Genomic DNA, 19,881 nt, shown 5'->3' with positions numbered 1-19,881 from the left:
AAATGAATGGAATGGAAGCATTGTCATACTAGACTATATATCACACACAAGGCGACTTTAAGGTAGAGTTGTACTGCAGCTCGTACAAAGCCAAACTAGTGTTTCCCTCTGGCTTGGTTTGAATGCGTTTGATCACCAGATCGGCATAAGGCACTTGGGTTTTCCCGTCACTTTCATGTCATTGCTTACCCGACATCAGCTTGCTTTCATATGAAACTGGCAGGATACCTTCAGCCTCAAACTTTACTTCTGCTGTCTAACTTGGTAGACAAACTCATCATTTACAGTTGCTAAGCTAACTCCAGAGCCAAGGATGAGTATGCGGCTGACTCTAATCAGGTACTTGTGACTTTTAATAAAATTCTCGACAGCTGAGAGTTTGTTAAAAGCCTGAGATCCAAACAAAGAATCTAGGAGGACAAGATAAGCAACAAGAGCCAAGATTGAGCACTTTGCAATTAGAATCTGACCTAGCCTTTTGTTATACGGTACAAGTGATGTAATTTAATGTATTTGCGATTTCCCTTCCTCACAATATTTTAGTGGCAGCTGATAGTATGAACCATATCTGACACATGAGTGTGTTCACATCATCACTGTAATAATACTAATTCTAATGCTTCGTGACATTACTGCCATATCACTGGGTTCGATTTTGCAGTTGATTACGGTAATTTCAGTCTTCATTATATCCTAATAAATGTAGACCCAATCCCCATTTGTGCAGCATAATACCTGGACATCTATACAGCTTCCTTGCCTGTGCAATGTCTCCTTTACTTAACCGTGCACGTTGGCCAATGGCAGGTCTTACGCCATTTTCATCGCGTCCGGGGAGAATTGTATCCAGAAACATTCCTCTAAGAAAAAGAAAGAACTGTCACTTAACAAGACAATATTGTCAATCTACTCCACTTGAGCTTCCAAATGGCCGTGGGGGTGGAGGAAGATTCCCTTTCTTTACAATTTGTAGTGGCATTATAAACAAATGTGTAAAGAACATTTTCACTATAGAAATATAGTGTTGCCCAGTTAGAGTATCTAAATTTAGCAATAATAAAGCTCCAAGTTCAATACTTGGTCTGTGCCGAGTTAGCTAATCTCAGCCGAGAGAGGAAATGGGGCATTACATTTGTCCCCGAGTTGAGAAGGGAAATGAGCCAGGACTCCCGCTCCTGATCGCTGTCCACTCACCATGCTGGAAGTGCGTGTGTGTGGATTTTGGATATGGAGAGAATAAGGCCCAGCTAGCATGACCAATCCTGTCAAAAAGCCTGCTGATACTTAACTACTACAGCTCACACATGAATAATGGTCACTTTGGCAAAGTAGTGGAGAGCAATCGGTGCCCGTGTGCCTGTATTCCAGAGAAGAGTTAATCCTTCAGCAAAGGAGTGAAGGGAAGAAACTGGCAATCAAAATAATAAACAAACAAAGAGGATATTTTTTATCACACACCTAAATGTTAAAAATTAAAATTTTATATTGCAATTTAAGAAAGCTGTACATAATTGCATACTTTTTCAATAACTAATCACAGGCTTGGAACACAGATACATTGGAATGCACACAAAAAAGATTCAAAAAAGAAAGAAAAACTCCTGGCTAGTCCTGAATTTCAAAAAAACTACCATACTATCTTATTAAAACTAGGATAAAACTTTTAAGAACAATGTGGGTGCTTTTTTGACCTGTGCAGTGTAAAATTTAAAAGAAAGAAATAACAAATAAGTCCTACAGCACTGTTAGAGGTAGATTTTATGAGTTAGTGCTCCTGGAGCAAAGCTTGGCGTGACAGCAGTGCATATTGGTTGTAGGGGTCAATGCACCCCACAATTTTCCATCCCTTAATTTTAATAGACAGAAGAAACTCATGCGAGGTACACTGATCTCATTCCCAAATTCCTGATCTGCATTCCCATCTTGCAAAGCTCTGTACTGGGAGCTCTATTTTGTAAAATCTACTCTTTAATCTTTGGCATATTTGAGCCCGGCCATTCCAATCCAAATGATCTTCCATTAGTAATTTTAAATAAGCAAATACTGAAGGCACCCCTAATGATTCAGTGGAGTGGCCCTCTGATCTATTGTGAGTTAGCTGATCTTAACGAAGAGAGCACTGGAAACTCTACAATTGGCTTCAGTATTCTCAGTTTAGGGAGGCAAAGAATTGTGCACTTTCCACCAGGAGTCACTGAACGGCAATCAGAAATAGATTATACTCTCTCAAGCTCAGGAGTACTGCGGTTAATTGTAGCACCTGCCTTAGATCAGCTAATTCAGCGCACACCAGGAACACTGATTTGTTTGTAACCACACTCTTTTTTCCATCCCAATTTCATCTGTTCATGACGTATTTTACATACTCCAGATGGGTTTTGACGCTGGAAATGGTTCCATGTCGCAGTTGTCCTGTCAGTTTTTTTTGTTCATTTAGTTAATTAAAATGCTTTAAAAGCAACTAGTTATTCTAGCCTCCTGATCTGCTATGTAATAATCATTAGTTTCGTGTGCAACTTTAAGTTATTTCAGATGTGATTACAAAGAGGGACAGAAAAATTAATATTTCATTATGCAGGTGCCTAATCATATAAGCAGTAGAGCCCTGAACCAGCATTAATTCAGAGATAAAGTTTTCATTGTACTCTACCAGCTGACAGAATTTAAAAGTCAAAGAGATGTAACCCTAGACTCCAACCTTGAGAAGGTGTTGCGAGCATAGTGCATAATACTGTCAAAGTCGTACGCTTCCCCAAGGGAGTTCACTTCACCGGGTTCCATCTTGAGGAAGTTGTATTCCTGGCCTGCATGCAGTTAGAAGGAAAGACCGTGGTTAGTCATTGGCACAACGTTAATGATTACTGTCCACAAAATTCTGAAACTGCCGCTGCAAAGACATCAAATTGCAATGTTCCCTTTCCTCTGCCAAATTACAACTGGGTTGCTGAATTTTGAACAGAATAACAATTTTTTCCAATACAATCAACTTCAGAAAAAGTATTCCTGATCTAAATACAATTCTGCTCCCAGCATACAATATTTGTGCACCAAGTCATTTCTGAGCCAATCCTAATTGTATAGAATTCCTGATTCAAGTATAACACTGCAAGGAACAAGTCTTCCTAACTCTGGTTAATATTACACAAAAATTGAATAGTGCAACATACCAGGCTCTGAAAGGGCCTTGAACACATATTCACACACACATACACACCGACAGAATATTTGTTTTGTAAGTGTAATTAATTCACAATTTATCAATAATTCTAGATTACACCATTTTGTGGGGTAGAAATCGCTCCTCGTTTTCTGGGTGGGAAACAGGCAAAAGGAACCAATTTTGGGGTGGGTGGGGAAACATCCTGTGTCCAATCTCTGCTTGCATTATGGGCGTCTACATATTGTTCAAGACAGATTTGCAGACGTCCTAAGCAGCCACTTGAAACAAGCATTAGGCTCCTTACATATGTAAATGAGGGGTCTAGTGCAGGGTTTATGTCCTCTTGAAGAAATTGGTTTGGAGTGAGCGGAGCAGGAGCTGGGCCTGTTCCACTCGAGATTTTGAAGCGATTGCTGTGGCCTAACCACTGACTGCCACCAAAAGGTAAGTTTTGGAAAAATGTGTTTTTTTTAAAAAAAACATTCTTGTGGAACCAGAAGGAACAAGAGTGCGCCCTCGAATCCACAGTAACCCAATCGCCAATCTCCCCATTGCCGCTCCACCCCTCCTCCTGGGATTTACCTTCGGGCTGCTGCCAGCAAAGCAAGCGTCTCGATATTCATTCGCTGCAAATGGACAAGCTGCCCGTGGAGGTGCAACAGGTGCCGCCAGCTCAACGAATTAATATTATGGAGGCCCAAGGCCCAATTTCAGGCCGGCCTTAGGCCTCCCGGGTGGGGCTTATGCTCTGTGGGCAGCACTGATTTCAAGCCCGAAAACAAGCCTAATGGAATTTCGACCCCCATGCGGTTTTTTCCCTTGCAAGCTCGCAGTGGCTGAAACAAAATGGACCACATCTTTGATGTATTACATTGTTGTCTCTGTCTGGCCACTGTTCAAAAAAATGTAGAATTGCAAAGCACTGAGATCTTTGTTAAGTACTGTTACAAGTTAATAGCTGTCACATTAAGAGTGAGGCTGGATTTTCCTGAGGTATAGTTAAGTAAAAGTACCATCCAGTGCACTAAACAACACCAGAAGTCGCAGGTTCAGTCCCAGATATGCTCTGAGTTTTCTAATCTCAGCAGTAACAACAGTTGAGATGCTGCAATTGACTTCAGTGCCCCTAAGTAAAACACAGGGAAAATCAGCCAAGTTTATAGCTCCTGATCACTATTCAGTTACCTCTGATAGAAAGTGGATGTGTACTAGTGAGGGCAGGATCAAGCTTGGCTGTGGTGCCGTCTACATTTGAATAGCCCACAGGTTTTCAATGTCCATTCAATGGCAAATGGAATGTTGGCCTTTATTTCAGAGGTTGGAGTATAAAAGCAGGGGAGTCCTGCTACAACTGTACAGGGTATTGGTGAGACCACACCTGGAGTACTGTGTACAGTTTTGGTCTCCTTATTTAAGGAAGGATATATTTGCATTGGAGGCAGTTCAGAGATGATTCACTAGTTTAATTCCAGAGATGAGGGGGTTGACTTATGAGGAAAGGTTGAGCAGGCTGGGCCTATACTCATTGGAATTTAGAAGAATGAGAGGTGATCTTATTGAAACATATAGGATACTGAGGGGGCACGACAAGGTAAATGCAGAGAGGGTGTTTCCCCTCGTGGGGAAATCTAGAACGCAGGGGCACAGTTTTAGAATAAAGGGTCACCCTTTTAGAACTGAGATGAAGAGGAATTTCTTCTCTCAGAGGGCTGTAAATCGGTGGAATTCTCTGCCCCAGAGAGCTGTGGAGGCTGGGTCATTAAATACATTTAAGGCGGAGATAGACAAATTTTTGCAAGATAAGGGAGTGAAGGGTTATGGGGAGCGGGCTGGGAAATGGCTTTGAGCCCAAGATCAGCCATGATCTTATTGAATGGCGGAGCAGGCTCGAGGGGCCAAGTGGCCTATTCCTGCTCCTATTTCTTATGTTCTTATGTCCACACACATTCATGAAGAATAGCCACTTGGGTTAAGTATCAGAGAGTTGCCAGCACATGTCAAACCATATACCAGCAACAGAATCAGAATTGGAAAAGAAAGTTCTCTATTAAAAATAAAAGGCTACTGAAATATTGAGATTCAATTCCAAATTGGCACAACAGGGAATTCGGGAACCTGGGGCTTATTTATAATGGAATGCTACTTTAAATACAAAATCTTGATCCAGGAACAAAATGAAATTCCCAATTACTGTATCTAGTTTTCACTGTTCAGCAATAGCCAGTCCATTGCCAACTTTAATCTATAAACGTCAGCACAGTTTAAAACTCTAATGAATCTTTAAGTAAAATGAAAGTTTTCAAAGTGATTACTATCCCTACTTGTTTGGATTGTATTATTATACAGATGTTTAAATGGGCTGCTCAGGTATAGAAAAAGTTACACTGGGCCTGATATTAAGGCAAAGGCGAGTTCCGAGCGGGCTGGGGGGGGGGGGGGAATTGTGTGCGCAAAACCTGAAAGAAAACTTAGCGAGTTGGATTCTCCGATTTAAACTTGATTGAATGATTACATTTTTCATTCTGGGTTTCACGTCTCCAAGCTGCACAGCGGGCGTGATCCGCACCCACATGACGAGGTCTCAAGTCGACTATTTAAAGGGCCAATGCAAGAAAGGGAATTAGGAGGTGTTTAACATGGATTCACGAAGAGTAAGGCCAGCATCCAGGTTCAATGATGCTTCCCTCGACTTACTGCTGGGTGCAGTCAGGAGCAGGAGGGGCATCATTTTCCCCAGCAATGGGAGGAAGGAACATGTTGCTGTTACCAAGAAAGTGTGGTTGGAGGTGATGGAGGTGGTGAACAGCAGGAGCAGTGGATGCAGTGCAAGAAGCAGTTTAATAACCTAACCTGGTCAGGAAAAGTGAGTACAGTTGCTGATTCACCTATGGTGCACAACCCACCCACCCCTAACTCTGTCTTGCCAAGCATAATCCATTACATCACTCCTCAGACCCACTGGAGTTTCAACAGCACCCAGCCTTCACGTTCTGTGCACTTCCTCACCTCCCCATTTATCCATCCAGCACTGCCACTGACCCCAATCCTTATGCAATGTGATGCATCTGACTAATATACACCCTCACTGAATACACTGCATCCACTGGGTAAATACATGACATTCAGTCACTCACAGGTCTGTTCCTTCTCCTCTTGTATAAGAAGAAAGCGCAAAACGCAAGGGAGAGGGAGAGGACTGGAGGTGGCTCACCACAAATAGTACTGCTCACAGATGCAGAGGAGAGAAGTGGCACATCTGCGTCCCTCTCAATTGGAGATGGAGAGACTGGGAACTCACAGATGATTGGTAACAGAATTAAAATTATTTCTCTGGCACTCACATGTTGATTTTATTTCATCAATGATTGAACTATGAGAAGACATGGGCCTAGAAATTCGGTTTTGGCGCAGCGAGGGCTTTAGCGCCGGAAGTTAGTGCCGGCGCTAAGTCCCCCTGCGCGCGCCAAAAATTCAGTAGCGCCGCGCCCAAACGGCTGCCGGCACTACTGAGGGGTCTCAGTGCCTCAAAACTGGTGCCACGCGCCGCATTGCGGCGCTATTCCGGCGCTGCGGCGCCCGCTGCGGTGCGGCAGGCTCGGGAAGTGCAGGCCTCCTCCTTCCGTTAAGGAGGAGCTGCCTGCACCCGGCCGCGGCCCGCGATAATCTTTTTAAAAATGAGCCCGGCACCTCGGACAAGTGCCGGGCTTGCTTCTGTTCCGGGGGGGGGGGGGGGGGGGGGGGGGGGGAAGTCCGGGGAGGGAGCTGCGGCCAGGCGGCCGGCGGGAAAGCGGCCGGCCGCCGCGGGGCCTTTAATGCGCCGGCGCAAAGTTCTGTAAGGCACCTCTGCCAGAACGTTGCTTGCGGCTGCCACGGGCGAGGCGGCCGCAACTCAATTTCCGAGTTCGGGCGGGTTACCATGGCAACCGGGACGCTGCGCACACCGATGACGTCATCGGTGCCGGCGCAGCGCTACCGGCCTAACGCCGATTTAGGGCCCCTGTCAATTTCTAAACTGGCCATAACTTCGGCGCTAGGCCCTCTAGCGCCTCAAAAGCGGCGCTAAGGCCAGTGAATTTCTAGGCCAAGGTGATTGTCAAGATTGTTACTTTGCCACGACAGTTTATTTTGTCTTCCAGGGCCTTCACGTGTAGAGCAAGGATCTGTGGACATGCGTGATGACGATTCCTCAGAGGACCTCATTCCTTCAAAGGGTGCACCATCACAGGATGTACAGCCATGCGCCAGCACAAATACGCTCACTTCTGTGTCCACTTAGACAGTTAGTTGCGTTTTCACCTGGTGATTCACAATTGACAAGTGAGCACAACAGACACTGGTGGTGGGGACAGATGTGGAGAGTCAGTGTTGGGGGTGCAATCCTCTCCAAGCTTTACTCAGCTGGACACAGATGCTGAATCACAGGGGCTATTATTGAGAAGGAGAATACTAGAGGTGGATCAGCAACTTCCTCAGGTACGGATAGTCGTGTCACGCACACTCTCCACAAAAACGGAGAGAATGGAGGAGTCCAACTCAATCACTAGTGGATCGGTGTCGCAGGGAATTGAGAGAATGTCTGCCATAGAGAGAGTTGCCGCCTACATGGAGCTTCAAGCATGGCTCTTAAATGTATCTATGCAAGCCATGACCACAGCCGTGGAGGAGAAGTCTGCCACCTTAAACAGGATGACAGATACTGTGACTTTAGAATGTGACATTGATTTTCACCAAGCTGGTCTGTAGGAGTGGTAGGAGTGATGTGGTGCTGGCCCAGGAGAGGGATGATGGCAAAAGGGAACACTGAAGTGGGAACACCATTCAAAGCGCTCCCACTTCTCACCCGATTTCCACCGCCCTGCCCCCCACCCCAAAGCTTTTACCCAACATACTGCCTCGCCTCATGATGGCAAAGTCTGTCCCTGCACAGGTGCAGGTGGAGCAGTCAGAGGCTCTGAAACCCGGAGGTCTTCGGCCAAAAGCATCTCAGCAGTCAGAGCAGGGATCTAAGCAGCCTTCCTCTACCTCTGCTGAAGCCACACAGGATGCACCATGTAGAAGTGGTAGGAAGTTAATTTAAAGCAATTGTAATTCACCAATGATATGCGTGTGGGTGTTTGACAACATGTTATGTTAATACATTTTTATAATGGTACATAAAATTTATTGATTAGCAGTACTTCCTCATCTTGACCATTATTGCGTCCCGCGTGTCGACTCACCCTTTCATTTGCCTCATGATGAATGTCAATACATGTTGGGACCCATTGGGCAGATGTGTGGCTGAAGGACTGTTTTGTGCAAAGGAAGTGGGAGTGAGGGCGGGGGTGAGGGGTGGGGGTGGTGGTGAGAGTGGGCAGGAGAGTTTCATTTTTTCCCCCTCTTGAGTTACCACTAGCTGAACCTTCAAACTATTAGGGCATCCCTGGCCCCCTGTGTAGCAATGTACGCAGCTAGTCCGCTGATGGGTTCCCCATCTTCACAGTGCCCGTCATCCTCCTCTTCTTCGATGTGCTTCTTATCAGAAGATGCTTTATGAACACCTTGTACATCCTCCACCTCTAATCCTCTCTGCTGCGTGATGTTGTGTAGGACGCAGCACACCACTATCATTCCGGACACCCTCGCTGGTGAGTACTGAAGGGCACCTCCAAACCAATGATCCCTCTCATTTTTTTTCCCCTGCATGGGTCCTTTAAATTTGCTGTGCGGCCGCGCATGCGCAATAACTCTTCCAGCGGCAGCAGCTGGTGAGCGGCCTGCGCAGGACCTCGTGATCAGTGCGCGGCCGTGCACCTTAGGGTGAACGTTACTCCAGACCTATCTAGGCAGCTGAAGTGCAACTTCAACATGCCAATGGCTTGCTTGATGACACACCTGGTGGTCATGTGACTCTCGGTTTGCGCCTCACTTGTGCGATTCCTCACAGGTTTCATGAGCCAAGTTTAAAGGGGACATTTCTGGTCAGAGCAAGCCCTTAATTCTGTTTCCTGGTACGAAGAGGTTTGGAATGTTGGGCTGCCACAGTATAAAAGCATCATGACAGCTCCCAGGGAATGTGGCGCACACCAATGTTCCCTTTAAGTTGCGCGGCCGCTCTAGAGGTCCCGTGTAGCCAGTGAGCCGGCTATTAAATAGAAAAATCGCGCATGCACGGAATTTTGAGTGGCCCGCACCGCCTATTAGAGGGGCCACACGGGCCCAAAAAATTAGAGGGAATATTGGTGCACATCACCATGAACCTCTTGATTGAAACATCTCTACTAATGATCAATCCACCCCCAGCGAGCAGGTTACTCACACACAGTCAAACGTGCCTCCATTATACCCGGAAGTGGGCACGTTGGAGGCAGGTTGCAGCCGCACTTGAAACTTTTCAAATTTTTACATTCCAACCGCCCCCCAACCCCCTTGGGATTTAAAATTCCCCTCACTGTTTTCATATGAAGTTTGTAGAAATTCTGATTCAAAGCATAAAATGCTTTGGCAAACTAACTATGCATTTTTCAAGATTCAAATATACTTTTACATTATATAACACTGAAAATTGAAACCATTTCATTTTCTGAAATTACAATCTTGCATTTTGACATGAAATTGCATGTAATTTCATATATATTTTTCCACCTTGATCCATCCACTGTTCTGTACTACCCATTATTCTATTAATCCCCATAGTAAACTACAACAAAAGAAAGTTTCATAAAGTTTAAAAATCTGCGTAGAGGTCACATGTGTTGTTCCTGAGTTTATAGGAGAGATTGTCCTGGTTCTGTGATTCGGCTCACTGGATTGTCTGTGCAGAGCAAATATCGGAAAATCAGGCAGGCTGGAGCATACAGCTGTAAAGGAACCTGTCTGATTTTTCTCCATTGACTTAAATGGAGGAAAATCCAGGGGGTCGGTTCCAATGTTCCCTCTAACTTTTTTTCCCCCCCATGCACGGCCCCTTTAAATTTGCTGCACGGCATCTGTTCCAGTGGCAACAGCTTGTGAGCAGCTTGCGCGGGACCTCCCGATTGATCCGCGGCCATGCACCTTAGGGGGAAGGTTGGTGCGCTCCAATATAACCATGCGCTCCAACTAGCCCAATTTTCCAATATTTTTCTCCACAGAATACACGCTACACAACTCATGCTCAATCATCTATAAATGAACATTTTTTTTTATATACCCAATTGTAGTTGTGACTAATTATTATTCAGAGTAATAATAGGAAACAATATTAACTTGACTTAGTCGATATCATTCTCGCATCGGAGTTAGAAAATTGTGGCTTCAAGCCTCACACCAGACTTGAATATTTAATCCAGGCTGACACCCCAGTGCATACAAAAGTAGTTCTGTGCTGTCAGAGGTGCCAATTTTGGGATAAGATATTAATCCTGTATACTTGTTCTTAGAATTCAGATGGATGTTAAAAATCCCATGGTACTATCTGGAAAAGAGAAGAGATTCCTTCTCGCGCCCGAGCCAATATTCATCCCTCAACTAACCCCACCAGAAAAAAAGACATATCAAGCTGTTACTCATCTGGTGCTGTTTGTGAGATATTGCTGGTGCAGAATGATATTTGTCTACATAACAGTCACTGGACTCCAAAAATAAATTGCATAGAGTGCTTTAAGATATTGCAGTGTGATGTGTAAATACAAATATACTCAGTCACTATTTTATGCTCAAACCAGAGAACTAAAAAAGTTAAAACTGGCTTAACAATTATTAAATATTTAGGATTCATCCTTGACCTGCTGATGATGTGCTAAACCATTTTTGATATTTAGGAATGATTTACTGAGCTATAATTCAATGGAAAAGTTTTGATGATATCATAAACCCTGGAAATATTAAGGATTTATTTATAAATGGTTATAATTCATTTTAATAATGTCATAAACTACAACAATGTATCCCATGTGGGTTAAGAACATCAGCAGTGCACCCTCCTTCTGATCAGACCGAATTGCAATCTTGTATATCACTTCCATGAACTTGGGATTTTACATAAAACTTTTACTGTTTTATCACATCTATGCTTCCTAGAATGGCAGGACAAACTTCTCCATGGCAACTCCATCAATATTATCCAGCGGGATACTTGCGTCCGTGGGTGCCCCCCCCCCCCCTCGTATGGGTTGTGGGAGCCCGTAAAACCCTCCCGCCATAGGACTAACCACCCTAATGGCTGGTACGAAGATGGTTACGGTCACGGAAGGAGCGTTAATCGCGGCCAGAAATCCTTCCACCACTTCATACAGTTCCCCAAAGGGAACAGTATGAAGACACGTATGACGATGACCATACTACCATGAGACAAAATTGGCCCTCTACTAATTCCTCCACCTAACCCGAGATAAAGCATTTTATCACACAAGGCACTCGCTTCAGTGTCCCATCCAAGAACTAAAAAAGTGCATTCAGAGGACAATCAAGATCAAATGTTGCTTATGAACCTAATTTGATATTTGGCCATCTACATGGGAGTTCTACCATTGGACTTTTCAATTGTACCTTATCATGGGTACCTATTTAAATTAGAACCTTGCATTAAAACAGATTGTGCAACTGTGACATGTTTGATTATATGCAATCTATAAACTATTTCAAAATTATTGATTCTTATTGAACAAAACTGATCATCAGCAACATAAAGTTATTACAATGTTCTTGACAGTATAGTTTCTGTCTTGTTGGCTCTTAATACACAGCAACCACACACAACTGACAACTAGAAATGCTATGGCAAGTGCTTCAAGTGATTAATACTTCATCCAAAGTGAACAGATTATGCAATAAAAAGTAATTCATTTGAATCATAAGTCATGCCGAAAATGTTCTCAGTTGGCAAACTATCAAAATCTCATGCGTCAACAATTAAACTTTCACTGTTCATTTCATCTAAAGTGAAAACCACAGTAGCCGCTAAATAAATCATGGATTTTTAATACTTGTAGGGGGCTAAATTGGATAGCCCCTGAAAACAGGCACAGGGATCGTGATGTGCGATTAACCCACGCCCATTGATTGCAATGCAGGCAGCATGCCAACTTCGTGCTGCATGCTCATTTGAATGATCTCTGCGTCCAGCCAGTGCTAACCGCACCATTCATTGGCTGGATGCATCAGCGGAGCGTCAATATCATGAGTGGATAGCACAGTTAAAGCTAGCCTGCACTGCTTAAAGCTAGCCTACACCTTTTAAAGGGGAGGTGCATTGCAGTTGGAGCAGGTGCTGGGAGTCATGGTTGAAGAGAATCTGGCCTGGGAAAGTGTGAGGAATGGCACAACAGGGGAGAGAGTGGACTCCAAGGTTTTCGAACACTGCACTAGAGGTCTTGGTGGAGGAGGTGGAAAGGAGGAGAGATGTCCTGTGTCTGCAGGAGAGGAAGGAGGCCCTCCAGACACTCTAGCCTCAGCCACTGTTCAAATCATCACATTACCATCACTCACCTACCAACAATCTCTATCAATCGGGCCTCATGCCCAACATTCATATGTTTCACCTCACCCTCCCACACTTAGCACTGCTGCAAGCCTCACACCCACGTCTCACAGGTTGCACACACTGCCAGCTATTCAACCATGAGAGTTGCATCATCCAAAAGATTGCGCGACATTCACTGAGACACTTCCCTCTCTCTTGCAGGTCAAGGTGGCACACAACCGGATGGCCTAACATCCATGGAGGAGATGGTGCTGGCCATTATTGAGATGGCCATTGCCGAGGTCGTGACAACTGAAGATGATGGTATCCTCATACCTAATCCTCCTTCTCACATCCCACTTCCTCCTCATCCCACACTCTCTTCTGATTTACAAGCTGCAGATGGTGTAAGCATGCATCTCTTATTTAACACCCCTCCCCGCACCACAATCATACCCTTGTGCCTTTTTCCTTTCAGATACCTAAGAGGTGCAACCTGGCCAGGCAGTGGAGGAACACCAAGAAGAGTGATCATGAAGACACACCGTTATTTGATTTCACACTCGCAACCACCAGCTCAGATACTGGCACTGCACAAATCTTAGAGGATAGATTAGAGGTGAGATCTGCACTTAGTGAGACACCGGGCATGAATGGGCTGCAGCCATGGCAGGGGGCAAGGATAGCACAGGTGCCAGCTCGCCAGAGGGCAAGGCTGGACACGGATTCTGCTGCAGAGGACTCAGATGAGAACTTTGATGGAGCAGCCTACAGCCTTCTGGACTCATCATAGAGTTCAACAATTTCAGATCATAACCTCGGCCCCTATCATATATATATTTTTTATCCACACTTTTTGTCTGTCTTTTTTCTTCTCTCCCACATGGCAGCTGTCTTTCATTCTGCCAGCGCAATTTACACTCCATCTAGAGCCATCCTTTGTTTCTTAACCTGTCCCATTACCATCTCCTTTTGCCTTGAATATCTCTTAATGTCTCTTAATCTCTCCTGCCTTCTATCCTATCACAGACCTTCCCTTTTGTTCTTTCATCCCCTCCCCCCTTTCCCGGCCCCTACACCTGCTTAAAAATCTGTTTCATTTCCTGCTTTTTTCCAGTTCTAACGAAAGGTCATCGGCCTGAAACGTTAACTCTGTTTCTCTCTTCACAGATGCTGCCTGACCTGCTGAGTATCTCCAGCATTTTCTGTTTTTACTACAGAAGAACGCTAATGGGTATGCACAACTAAATGCTTGGTGCATTGGGAAACCTGCCAGAAAGCCTGCAGTCAATGTCAAGAAGCATGGAGGAGTTCAGCACCAAATTGACACAGGGCTTTGCGCAGAGTTTGGAGCCAATCCTTTCCAGCATGGAAGTGGTGGCCAACTCTGTTCGCACACTTGTGGACCCAACCATGATGCAGAGGCTGATGGCCGATGTCTCAGCTTCCATTGCAGCACAAGCAGCGGCCTCCCAATGTCTGAGTGCTGCACTGGAAGCTCAGATTGCTGCCATCATGGCTAAGGGGCTAGCAGGGTGTCACAGCAGTCCAGCAATCTGCCCTGCAACAGACTACTAGGATTGCTGAGGCGCTGCCCCAGGGCACTGGCAGTGGCTCCGTGGAGCAAACACCTGCTGTTCTCTCTCAAGAAGACAGCATTCGTCCTCCCACCACTGCCATCCACCAGTGCCCTTGCTGTCGCCTGTTAGCCAGCCAGCCCAGACTGCTGCCGCCCATGCCGAGATGGTGCAGTCTGAAGCCGGGCCTTCTAGGCCCAGAGCTGCTCAAGGTCATCCTCCAAGGCCATCTGCAGTGTCCCCCACTAAAATTCAGCAGCCTTCCACCAGTCATGTTGCAGCCACTGGGGTAGCACTGCATAGAAGCACTAGAACAGGCAAAGGCACTTGGAAGACAGACACAAAGGGAATGCACAAGGGTGATTAGTTGACTTTTGTATGCAATATGGCATGATTTCATTTATAAGTTTGGTTTGGAATGTTTATTTTATGGTGGCTTTTAGTTTTGCATTGTTGCCAAGCACACACTGCGCTGGTCAGTGACAGAGGGAAGGGAAGGTGTTGGTGAATGGGGAATTGGAGTTGCAGTTACTGGTACCGCACTCTGATTAGTTCATCACGGACAGCCCAGGTAGAAAGGGGCTGTCTCGGCCTTGGCCTCCTCCTCCTGCTCCTCAGTTGCTCACCTTCTAGCTGGTGGCAAGGACTGTCCCCTCATGATGGGCGAGGTTGTGGAACATGCAGCAGACCACCACAACTCTTGACACCCACTCTGCCGAGTACTGCAGGGCTCCTCCAGAGCAGTCCAGGCACCAGAATCATTGCTTCAGGACGGCAATTGCCTGCTCTATCATATTTCATATGGCAGCATGGCTTTCAATGTGTGCATGCTGTGCACGTGTGCGTGTGTTACACACCAGAGTATGTGTGTGTGTTACACAGCAGAGTATGTGTGTGTGTTACACACCGGAGTCATCAGCCGTGTCGTCAGCGGATAGCCCTCGTCGCCCAGTAACCACCCTTTGGTTTGCCATGGTGGCTCAAATGCAGCTGGCACAGCGGACTGCCATGGAATGAAGGCATCATGACTGCTGCCATAAAAGTTAATCGCCACAGTCACCCTCACTGCCACTGGCAACGTGCCTTGTGCCGAGGTTGCAGTTGTGGCTGCAGCAGGTGAGAGATTTCAGTGAGGATGTCCTTACTGAAGTGCAGACGTCTCACACATTGTTCCTAGCTGAGGTTCAGGTAGGAGAATTGCTCCCTGAACATCCTGGGAGGATATGGCCTCCTGCTGAGAGCCCTTCTCCTCCCTCTTCCAGCAGCTTATCCTGCTCTGCGTGGCTTCTGTTCATTTTCCAAGTCATGCTGTATTCCAAGGGGAATGCCTATTAGTGCACCCATGTCTGGGAGTAACTGGTTTGTGCTGAAGCCTTGAGGTCAGCCAAAAGTCCTTCAGCACCTGCCACACCACTCCCTGTAGACATTTGCATATTGAAATAACTATAGAAAGCACCAAAGACTTGTAGAATCATAGCAACAACCAGAAGAAATCAACCAGCAACTAACCTGTAAGTAGTTGATGATCCCTTTAAATCGTGCTGGTGGGGGTCCTTCCTGCTGCTGAACGCGTGTTAAGTGTGTTGAGCTCCAAAATGGCACTGCTGGCGTCAAATCAGCATTACATTCTGATTGACATCATACTTCTGGCGGATGTTACGCGCCCCAACGCCTGCACTAATATGGCATGTGGCGCAATTCACCCACAAGTGTGCACCCGCACTGCGGTCACCATTTTGGAGCTCTAAGGGCACTCGTAGCACCAAAAAACTGGGCACTAACGAGCCCAATTTCTCGCCAGTAGTCTTAATAAAGAATTTCAGGAGCCTCGGGCACCATCACCTGGAGTTTTGAATTCCCCGAACCTCCTCAGTTTCTTAGCTGTTCTACATGAATTTATTCAATCTGAATCCACATCACAATGGGAACTACTCTGGAGATCTCACTGCCCTCTTCTCATGATTTGATAAAGATTTAGCTCTCTATTGCAATCAACAAAAATTGCTCTTAAAACTAAAATATACGTGAAATATATGATGTTGTTAAACAAAATAAGGAAGAAAATAGAGCAAATTATAGACAAATCTAACAAGCATCTATGTAATATGATTTTCTGCTGTGAAAAGTAATTATTTAGCTTCCCCAGTTGACACGATTGGAAAGAACAATTCTGGGATAACAAAAATATTGAGGTTAACCACAACATATATATTAATTAGATTTGAAACACCAGATTTATTGGAAATCAAATACACAAAAGGTACCTTATGTTTGATTAATATGTCCCATACTTTATAAAAGCTTGTTGCATCTTGGGGGGCAGGGAGGGAAAGAGATTTCTTCTCCTGGATGCAAGGAACCAAACAATCTTTCCATGAAGCATGTCCCAAAAAGTTGTACTTATGGTAATGTTTTTGCCCTCCAGAGTTTAAACTAAAGGCAAAGATGGGTCCTGCAGCAGGGAGGTAATCGCCTGAAATGACCCTGCCAGGTAATCCTCGGCTTTGTTTTGGAAGCGATAAAAAAAATCATGCGATGGGGCTTCTACCCCTACTGAGAAAGGAGTCCAGCCAGTACTCTCCATACATTTTTGTACAATATTTTAAATGTAACTTTTAAATTCTGAATTTCAGAGGTGGGGAGATTTGCTTCCTCTACCCATGCCTCCCACATACAATAGAGAAATGGCTAAGGTACATAAATATTGAATAGTTATTACACTGTGCTGAAATGAAAATACAGACTTTTCACAAAAGCACAAGACAGGCACAATCATACTTGACTTCTGGGGGCAATTTTCAACTGCTGACCACCCATTTCTCCCTTGGAAAGGGGTGAAGGGGCACCTTGGTGCCCCATTGATGGCCAAGGCCCACCTGAACAATTTTCAGGATGGCCTGTAAATAGGCAAGCAGCACGCCCACCTGCTTCCAGCAGGAAGCTGCTTAAATATGCAAATTGGGGTCCTACACCAGTTGTAGGACCCCTGACTGCAATTTGCAGGTACAAATGGGCAGGGCATACACTGCACATGCTTCGTCCATTTGTTTCAAGCATTTTGCGGCCTACTCAGTGTCCTTATAGGGACCGCTGGTAGCAGCACAGGAAAAGGCCCTAAAATTTCTTGAGAATTTTTGTGGGTCCAGGAGGAGCAAGACTGTTCCTCATGGTTCCACAAAAACACTGTGGGCCATTGCCAGCCAGTGCTATTCCTCCTTCCCGCCCCCCAGGCCCGACCTGACGAATGGAGGATCAAACCCGTGACCTTCTCACTCTGTGCACAGTGCCACCACCCTTTTTATATATCTACTTAATAAAACATTCATCTGACAAAAGACATTTTTATTTAACGATGGAAAACAAATACAGCTGATTATTGATTAGTTCTTGTTTATATGATTGGAATTAAACACAAAAATTATTTGTCTTGTGGAACCTTACCAGGCTGGATGTTTTCCCTAATGATGGTCACATGATCGTCTCGGTCTGGTCTTGTGTGTTCATGCCAAAACCCAATCACATGGCCCAGTTCATGAACGACGATCCCAAACTTATCACAATTTTTGCCTATGGATATAGCCTGAGGACCGTTACCACGTCTGCCCACATAAGAGCAACACCTGCCAAACATAAACACCGTTAGTTTTTATCTGCAGAACATGCACCAGTTCAAAATGCAGTCATTAACGGGTTTGAGAAGTAAACTTTGACACCATCTTTTGAGCATTAAACTTTGCAGCTTATTTTCTTTTTAAATTGAGTCAAATACATGGGATGGGCAATAGCGCAATACAAAAGAGGCAAAGCACGACACCACAAAGCAGCAGATGTAGTTCACAATTCTCCACAATGATTAACCTGCTAATAATCAGTTGATAAATTCACAGTGATTAAGTCACAATCAGAAGTGTGGATGGCAGCATCCATTAAGAACATGCGCCTGATTGGTGGTGTCCATCACAACAGCTGCTATCAAAAAAATGCAGAATTCAAATGGATAAAAGCTGTCCCACAATGCAGCACTAATGCACAGCACCACACAGTGGTTGGATGAAGTTTGATCCTCCACTCCATTGTGTTCCCACTCTTGGCTGCATTGCTGTACAGAGGTACCGAGGGGAGGTTACGTGCAGACTGGAAGGAAAGCAACGGGGGGAAAAAAATTGTGGGTTCAAATTCTACTCCAGAGACTTGAGCACATAATCTAGGTTGACACTTCAGGGGAGGGAGTGCTGCACTACCAGAGGTGCCGTCTTTCGGATGAGATGTAAAACCTGGGCCCTCTCAGGTGGACGTTAAAGATCATATGGCACTATTCAAAGAAGAGATGGGGAATATTCCCCAGTGTCCTGGCTAATATTTATCCCTCAACCAATGTAAAAACAGATTATCTGATCATTATCTCATTGCTGTTTGGGGAACCATACTGTGCGTAAAATGCCTGCCGTGTTTCCTACATTACAACAGTGGCTACTCTTCAAAGTACTTCAGTGATTCTGAAGTGCTTTGAGATGTCCCGAGGTCATGAAAGGTGCTATAGAAATGCCAATCTTTCTTCTTTCATCAGAAAGTTGTTAATAGGCCATTATCGTGCACCTCCTAGTAGCTAGACTTCAGAGTAACATTTTTTTTTAACATTGGTAGAAATCTGGGAGCACATCACTCGCCTGACCTTGCAGGGTGCGATTTCTCTGTGTGCTATTTTTATTGTTCTTGTTAACTGGTTTGTATCAAATTCCTGAGTGTGCTATTTCAACAGGTCATTAACCCATTTATTTTAAAACAGGTTTGCTAAACTAGCATGTAGAGGAACTTAACACAATTGCATTAATCAACATAAAAAGTAGCAGACACAGAAATTTCAACCACTAGCACAAGGAAACCACAGAAGTGAGGAAAAATTGGGGAGGGAGGGGAACAGCCCTCAAGAATCTTCACATATGCTTCACTCCTGTGGTTCAAAATATCACTTCAACCTTTCTTTGTGATTACTACCTCCTAATTACTCAAAAATATCCGTTAACCTACATATAATGGTCATACTTAAATGTACTTTTATTTACGCATTTTATAAATGAACAGATTTGCATCTCTTTGGGAGGTCTTCAAGACTGAATCACACCATTAACACTCCTGAGTTCCCAATGGCTCAACTGGTTAAGCCAGTGAATAGCTGAATCATACAGTCAAGGAAAGTCACTTCTTCAGTGCCTGGAATGTACTGAATGAGCTAATTTCAGCCAGCCGGATAGGAGCATTATGATTAGCCTCAGTACCCCTGGGTTAGACCAGGAAAAAAAATCAGCCTGGGTTCCCCCAACAATCACTATTCAGCAACTCATACTATGTGTGGATTTTGAATGAGGACCTGATCAGGCTGAATTGTGAATAGCCCGCTGACATTCACACCAGTAATTGAGCCGAGGCAGTGAAGGGCAGAATTTACACAGGGATTCTTCTAGTCTCCTGCAAGAATATTGGCAGAGACCCCATTTCATAGAATCATAAATGGTTACAGCACAGAAGGAGGCTATTCAGCCCGTCGAGCCCGTGCCGGCTCTCTGCAAGAGCACTTCAGCTAGTCCCACTCCCCCACCCTTTCCCCGTAGCCCTGCAATTTTTTTTCCTTCAGGTACTTATCCAACTACCTTTTGAAAGCAGTGATTAAGTCTGACTCTACCACCCTTTCAGGTACAGGTAGACTATCCTTTATCCGAAAACCT

At 44.9% G+C, this 19,881-nt stretch overlaps 1 protein-coding gene across 2 annotated transcripts in view; it reads right to left on the bottom strand.

Moving 5' to 3' along the window:
* tll1 (tolloid-like 1) overlaps positions 1-19,881 on the bottom strand; it is a 414,199-nt gene that overhangs the window by 150,431 nt on the left and 243,887 nt on the right. For both annotated transcript variants that reach the window (XM_085962033.1, XM_085962042.1), the window contains 3 exons: positions 17,600-17,778; positions 2,699-2,804; positions 736-860 (listed from right to left, as the gene is read on the bottom strand). In XM_085962033.1, coding sequence (XP_085818159.1) covers positions 736-860; positions 2,699-2,804; positions 17,600-17,778 — 410 coding nt within the window. The remainder of the gene's footprint in view (positions 1-735; positions 861-2,698; positions 2,805-17,599; positions 17,779-19,881) is intronic.

This window comes from Somniosus microcephalus, chromosome 2, assembly GCF_052327205.1.
Source record: "Somniosus microcephalus isolate GS21.2 chromosome 2, FLI_Smic_1.0, whole genome shotgun sequence".
Lineage (NCBI taxonomy): Eukaryota > Metazoa > Chordata > Chondrichthyes > Squaliformes > Somniosidae > Somniosus > Somniosus microcephalus.
Note: the sequence above shows the minus strand (reverse complement) of the source record. Positions and strands in the feature narration are given on the sequence as shown.